An 8,144-nucleotide genomic window follows, 5' to 3' on the forward strand; every position below is an offset into this window, starting at 1 on the left:
CTTGTGCACTGCTGACACACTGCTCGGCGGCGGAAGGAGACTACGCGATTTTACACTATTCAGGTACTAAAACGCGATGCTGCAACTCTCAAATACTATAATACGCCCGAAATTTATGAATTAAACAATGCAAGTACCAAAAACACGCAAAGAAATTAAGAATTAAACTATGTAACAAATGAGTGAGCTAGGAGTATACGACTTGCTGCTGCAGCTGCTTATCCAACGGCGGCAGGGAGCACACTGACTGTGACCAACCGACACTGGCCGTTCAAAACAAAAACAGATGACAGACGACTACGCGAATTTACACTATTCAGGTACTAAAACGCGATGCTACAACTCTCAAATACTATAATACGCCCGAAATTTATGAATTAAACAATGCAAGTACCAAAAACACGCAAAGAAATTAAGAATTAAACTATGTAACAAATGAGTGAACTTGGAGTATACGACTTGCTGCTGCAGCTACTTATCCAACGGCGGCAGGGAGCACACTGACTGTGACCAACCGACACTGGCCGTTCAAAACAAAACCAGATGACAGACGACTACGCGAATTTACACTATTCAGGTACTAAAACGCGATGCTACAACTCTCAAATACTATAATACGTCCGAAATTTATGAATTAAACAATGCAAGTACCAAAAACACGCAAAGAAATTAAGAATTAAACTATGTAACAAATGAGTGAGCTTGGAGTATACGACTTGCTGCTGCAGCTACTTATCCAACGGCGGCAGGGAGCACACCTTATCGAAGAGATGACTCGCCCCATTGACTATCGCCAACTACGCCGATTTCTTGGAGCAGTTAACTTCTACAGACAACATTTGCCTAATGCGGTGGCCATTCAAGCACCTTTGATGTCAGCACTAGTCAGCAAGGATGCAGTAGGCAAACAACCTTTACAGTGGACATCAGAGATGCAGATGGCATTCGACAAGATCAAAACCTGTCTATGTCAGGCAATAATGTTGGCACATCCGGTTCCTCAAGCTCGACTGGCAATTGTTGTGAATGCGAGCCAGCAGGCAATAGGTGCAGCTCTACACCAGAAGGTGGGAAACAATTGGCAGCCCCTAGGTTTCTTCTCCTGCAAGCTTACATCATCACAAGTAAAATGGAATGCCTATGATAGGGAGCTACTGGCAATTTACGAAGCCATCAGACATTTCCGACCGCAACATTTTCAGGAACCACAAGCCAATTACCTTTGCCTTAAGTAAGAACAAGGATGGTTGCTCACCACGACAATTTAGACAACTACAGTTTATCGCCCAGTTTACGACAGACCTGCAGCACATAAAAGGAGCTGAGAACGTCACGGCAGATTTCCTGTCTAGGTTGGAAACAATCTCTCAGACTATTGACTACAAGGAAATAGCTGCAGCACAGGAAACAGACCAGCAACTTGCTAAATTCTCTCATGATAGTACGTCCGGGTTACGCTTGCAACAAATACAACCTAGAGGTGAACACTTCCGAGTTCAGTGTGACGTATCACAAGGAAAACCGAGACCGTTCGTACCTGAGAGACTGTGACAACAATTATTTGATAGCATCCATGGACTGGCTCATCCGGGAATAAACGCCAGCATCAAACTAATGACAGACAGATTCGTGTGGCCCGTTATAAATAGAGACTGCCGTAATTGGGCAAAAACTTGCCTGGACTGTTAGAGGTCCAAGGTGGGACGAGACATGCACAAAGCATTAGGAAACTTCCCACTTACCATACAACATTTCACACATGTGCACCTGGACATTGCGGGACCGCTTTTGCCGTCGGAAGGATACCGTTATCTCCTCACTGCGGTGGACCGCTTCACCAGTTGGGCAGAGGCGATTCCGTTATCAGATAGTTCTGCAGAAATGGTGGCATGCATATTTCTTTCATATTGGATCGCACATTTCGGCTGTCCTTTACATGTCACCACAGACCAGGAGCATCAGTTTGAATCGACATTGTTCTCAGAATTGACCAACCTCTGCAGGTTCCAGCATTGTTGCACCACAGCGTACCACCCAGCAAGCAATGGGATGGTGGAACGCTGGCATAGAACATTAAAAGCTGCATTAATGTGCCATGCACAATCTTGGTCGTCAACATTACCACTAGTTTTGTTGGGCCTACGCACAGCATTCAGAACGGATTTAGGGGCATCCACTGCAGAAGTGGTTTATGGTGAACCCTTATGACTGCCTGCAGAATTCTTCACTGATAAAGAAGGGGCGCGACAGACCGAATTGCGGTTTACATTGCAAATGGTATGCGAGTATATGGCCAGACTTCGCCCATCTCCTGTCTCGAGACATGGAGCGGTAAATACGTTCATGCACAAAGATCTACACTCATGTACACATGTGATGGCTACGGACGGACGCTGTCAAGTCACCACTGCAGCCTCCATATTCTGGACCTTACAGAGTGCTCTCACAGGATGAACATACCATGCAGATAGATCTAAATGGAAAGAGTCAAGTGGTATCATTGGAACGGCTCAAACCTGCACATATGTTACTGACTGAAGAGGACACAGAGGTCAGGCACCACACCACTGGACCAGAATGACACCACCTCACCACCACAAGAGGAAGCGGTACCGTCACTACCAGCAACAGAAGCTGAAGAAGTTCTACCAATACCTTCAGTACACACAAGAGCTGGGCGTTGGGTGAAATATAAATACCCCTACATTCCCGGAGCTCTGCTCTATCGGAGGGGGGCTGTGTGGGAGTCGCCAGCAGAACATCCGTGGACCACAGTGAAGGATAGCATTATTCTGTGGCGGCGCGCACAAGGGACAGATTGTTTATTCTTTGATTATATATAAGAGTTCTGTGGTTATTGTTTCTATGTTAATATGAGCTTTTCGTTGCAATAAAAAAATAAATATTATAGCCTAACTACTTCGTGAGTCTTTCTGAAGATTGTAATAAGTAGTACGTGGCTAGAGAATAATGAAAGGTGTTCCCTGTAGAGTGTCATGCAGAGAAATATTTAAAGAATTTAAAATAATGACTCTTCCTAGCTTATACATCTATGAATGTGTCTGCTTTCTGAAAACTCATCAGGAATTTTCAACATTAAATAATCAAGTCCATGGCCATGAAACAAGGAATAGAGATGATTTTCACAGAGACTCCCACAAAGGAACACTCTACCAAAAGAATTGTAAACTACCAGCCCAAAATACTTTTTAGTGCATTGCCTGCTACAATAAAGAAAATTAAAGAATTTCATAAATTCAACATAGATCTTAAACAATTTTTACTAACACTTAGTTTTGTAACACTGAAGAATATCTGAATATGGACAAGTAATATTATTTATATATACTGATACAAAATATTTGTATTTATTATCCAAGTTTTTGAAACAAATTAAATATAAGAAATTATATTTTAATTGACTACATCCATACAATGTATATCTTTAATGGATGAATAAAGAGATTGATTGATTTGGGATAATTTTCTGAGGAAGTTCAAGTAGTGTATGTTGAATACTGAAACTGCAAAAGAAAATTGTCCAATACATGTGTACTGCATAGCAAACAGAGTCTTCTTGCCCATTATTTCAGAAACAATAAATCCTGACTGTTCCCTCCGTATACATTTATGAAATTCTACACAGCAGACAACTTCAGGGGAATCGTTTTAATCACACATGTAACACAGGAAATAAAAATAATTTTATGCTACCCATACACCAGTTGAAATTATATGCAAGGACTCCACAGTATATGGGGATGACAATACATAACAAGTTAATGAGCAAAAACAAGTTTAATATGAAGCCAGAAATTTTAAAAATGGGAGAAATCCTACTATTCAATAGAAGAATTCATAGGGGATGAAATGGTAATTTGAGCAAGGGTAATTAAGTGTTATATTTTATTGTATGTATATATAATAAAATTGTGTTATTATTATTATGCTGTTTGTTAATATCAGCTGTTCTTTATTTATGGTGAAATTTTACCACAATTTGACATGTCTCCTGTACCTGAATCAAATGATTTAGATAATGTATGTTAGGAGACAAGTAAACCACAATTCACAAGACATGGAAACCATAACAAACTCACACAGTGTGCTAGTGTCATTCATGTTAAGTCATCCAAGTCATCTCGCCCACCATCTCACAGAGCTGGATGAAACTTGTGTTATTTGTTCTCCATATGGAGATAAGTAACCATACCAAACTTCAGCATTTTATTTCTCTCAGGTTTGATTTTATGGAATATCAAAATTTGGAGCTATACTTAAATTTTTGTATTATATTTTGTAAAAAAAAAAAAAAAAAAAAAAAAAAAAAAAAAAAAAAAAAAAAAAAAAAAAAAAACATAGTTCACTATTACTTTGAATGTCACATAAAGGAAAAGAGGTAATTCATAAAAATAATTATCAAAGTTTGGGCTATCAGTTTAGACAATACAATTAATGTTTTTTGCTTTGTAACAAATAATAGCTTCTAATTTTTTCTTTGGATCTAAAATAAACTATTGAAATTTTAGAAGTTCTGAATAACATTCTTTTGACCTAACAGAAGTATTAAGTGATTAAACTTATAAAAGAAACAGGCTTAACAGACACTATTTTAGAACAACACCCAAGTTAATACAATTTTTCCAAAGAACACTAAATATAATAGATATAACTGATAACAGTGACTTTTTTCTCATTATAGTACATATAGTCATCTGAAAAATTGTTAAGTTCTTCCAGTTGATGTTTTGGGCTGTTCAACACACTTACAGAATGAGAACCGGGCAACTATCTTAGCATTTGGGCCAATTCAATGATTCCAGAGGTCATGAAGGGTGCATTTGTATCTAGTTCAATGATTATCTCAAAATACCACAGACTGGAATATTTGCAAGCTGCATATGTTGATGGGATATAGAATTACTGATTGATACAAGAAACAATTTACTCCAAGGCACTAAGAAGAAACAAACTCATTTGCTGCCTATCCCCATCTCACTGAACTGGTCTCAGCATAAATATGAAATATGCTTGAAGTTTCTGAATACTCAGCACAGCAAGAAAGAAAAAGAGTTTCTTAGCAGAACCAAACCTAAAAAGAAGGAAGACACTGAAACCTGAAGTAATTGATTTAGAAATAATGTTTTTATCAAAGTGATGAACAGTCTAGAGTTTTACCAGCTATAAAATATATTGGAAGCAAAACGATAAATCAATATGGAACAAAACAGTTGATTTTATGTAATTTACATAAAATTTATTCAAAATTTAACCCTTTTAGTGCCAAATACGATCTGATCGTGATCCAGATTTTCGGTGAAAAATGCCAGTAACAATCTGATCGTGATGCCCTTCTCATTCATTTTTTCCGCACTTGAAGGCAAAGTTGTTAGTATTTCCTAGCCAAGACGCAGAAGGAAGGTCGAAGGCACAGCATATCGATCTTCTTTTCGATTGTCAGTGCGATATTTGGAGTAAAATAAACTTGAAACTTCCTGGCAGATTAAAACTGTGTGCCCGACCGAGACTCGAACTCATATCAGCGCACACTCCGCTGCAGAGTGAAAATTTCATTCTGGAAACATCCCCCAGGCTGTGGCTAAGCCATGTCTCCGCAATATCCTTTCTTTCAGGAGTGCTAGTTCTGCAAGGTTCGCAGGAGAGCTTCTGTAAAGTTTGGAAGGTAGGAGACGAGATACTGGCAGAAGTAAAGCTGTGAGTACCGGACATGAGTCGTGCTTTGGTAGCTCAGGTGGTAGAGCACCTGCCCGCGAAAGGCAAGGGTCCCGAGTTCGAGTCTCGGTCGGGCACACAGTTTCAATCTGCCAGGAAGTTTCATATCAGCGCATACTCCGCTGCAGAGTGAAAATTTCATTCTAAAATAAACTTCTCTGGTGGTGTTTATTTACCGACTATTTCACGGCAGCATGGCATCGTCAAGTAAGAAGTTGCGGTTCGATACAAATGATTTAGACAATAATATGATAAGTAGTGGAAGTGAAGATGGATTTGCAGAAAGTGAATCAGATTATGAGATGTCAGGTAGACAAGAGAACTCGTCGTTTTCTTCTTCAAGTGACGACTGTGCGTCAGCAAATGACGACGACGACGACCAAACAACTAAATTGCAGTGCAAATACTTTTGTTGAAGTAATGGATGAGGCATCAGATAATCCACTTCCTCCAAGCTTTGTGTATGCAGAAGTACCAGGCCCTAAACATATACCAGCAAGTGCCACACCAATTGATTTTTTCAATTTGTTCTTCTCGCTGCAGCTTTTTACGATTATGGTGACAGAGACTAACAGATACGCTCGCCAGGTGATTCAGTCAATGCATTTATCGCCAAATTCGAGAATCAAACAGTGGCAACCAACAACTGTAGCAGAAATGAGGGCTTTTACAGCAGTAATTTTGAATATGGGACTGATAAAAAACCGACGATTTTTAGTTATTGGTCAACTGATGCAAACCTGTTGACACCGTGGTTTTCGCAAATGTTTTCACGCAACAGGTTTCAGTTGTTGCTGCGGTTTTTCCATTTTGTAGACAATTCGAAACTTCACCCTCCTGGTCACCCATTATATGATCCAACAGCCAAATTTCAAGTGTTGGTGGATATTGCCAACAATGTTTTCCGTCGCTACTACACTCCACACCAGCAACTGAGTGTCGATGAAAGTCTTGTTGGGACAAAGGCGCACTCACAGCTAATCCAGTACCTTCCCAATAAACATCATCACAGGTGGGGAGTCAAATTTTGGATGCTGTGTGATTCAGTTGTAAATTACTGCCTAGGGTTTTATGCATACCGTGGTGCAAAAAGTGATGCTGACAAAAACGAAATAAAAGAGAATGGCCTGGGATATGTAGTCATCATGAAACTACTAGCTCTTGGGAGCTACATGCAAAAAGGTTACCATGTGTTTTGCGATAACTTTTTTACATCTATTCCTCTGGCAGAAAAGCTGTATTCAGTTGGCACTTATCTAACGGGAACAATTAGAAGAAACAGAAAATTCCTGCCACGTGGTCTTCAGTCGAATTATGCTGTAGGTCAGCTAAAGTTTTTCAAGAAATCTTTTATACTTCTCTGTGGCTTCAGACAGAAGAAATCACAGAGAAATCCAGTCCTCCTTGTGAGTAAATCATCCTCTGCCACATCATCAGAAAAGACAATTCGCAATAGACAGTCGGTCAAGAAACCGGATGTTATTTTTTAATATAATAAGTATATGGGTGGCATTGACTCATCTGATATGATGGCATGCTGCTATTTAGATGAGAGGAGGACTGTCAAGATGTGGAAGAAAGTAGTGTTCAGCATAATTGCCAGGATGTTGCTGAATGCATATGTTTTGTATAAGGAAAGCCTAAACCCCAGCGACAAACCACTGACACGGCTGAAGTTTAACAGCATAGTCATTTGCAAACTTTCTAAACAGTGGTTTCAGGCAAGGACTGCAACCACAAGTGCAATAGATATAAATGTACCTGCTCCAACAGTATATGGTGAAGAGACTCTTCCAGGGAGAAAGGAACGCTACTGTAGTGTTTGTTCTACGAAGGATAAGAAGCGGCGTTCATGAACAGTACGTGTTTGTTGCAAGAAAGGACTGCATCCTTCATGTGTTGGTCAGCACGTGTGCAAGTAGTTGTCATAACTGCAACCTCACATTTGTCAGTGATTTATGACTGAAGAACTGAGAACACATTCAGAGCAAAACAATTTTTTTTGTAATGTTATGTTCTTTTTGATTTTTTCCTTAGTGAAATAAAAAAATTTTGTATTCCTTTAGGGTTTTTTGTTAAGGAAACTACAGAGATTCTATATATACCTGAAATTTTTGAGTATATCATCATTTGATCGGTCTCAGAGTAAACTGAAATCAAAGTTTTAATTTTTTTCGATAAACCCCATCATGAAAATAATTTTTTTTCTCTGAAAATATGTTCTTTGACAATGTGTATTGCACATATTACTGTAGCCAGCAGCATTCCCTAAAAATTAAAAAAAATTACATTCCTTTATACATTAGTTTAGATTTTATTGCAAGTATGGCAGAGGTCTGCATTTTACTGTAAAATCGCATGGCACTTTTAACATGATCTTTTGAGAAAACGTCTGGCACTAAAAGGGGTAA

The 8,144-nt window shown here is 39.1% G+C and overlaps 1 protein-coding gene across 1 annotated transcript; it reads left to right on the plus strand.

Annotated features, from left to right (window-relative positions):
* The first annotated feature begins 6,003 nt into the window (after positions 1–6,003).
* On the plus strand, positions 6,004–7,589 carry LOC126176302 (piggyBac transposable element-derived protein 4-like). The gene is given in 2 exon segments (XM_049923453.1): positions 6,004–6,427; positions 6,430–7,589. Coding segments are annotated over 2 exon segments (1,584 nt in total).
* The last annotated feature ends 555 nt before the right edge of the window (positions 7,590–8,144 follow it).

This window comes from Schistocerca cancellata, chromosome 3, assembly GCF_023864275.1.
Source record: "Schistocerca cancellata isolate TAMUIC-IGC-003103 chromosome 3, iqSchCanc2.1, whole genome shotgun sequence".
In the NCBI taxonomy this organism is placed as follows: domain Eukaryota; kingdom Metazoa; phylum Arthropoda; class Insecta; order Orthoptera; family Acrididae; genus Schistocerca; species Schistocerca cancellata.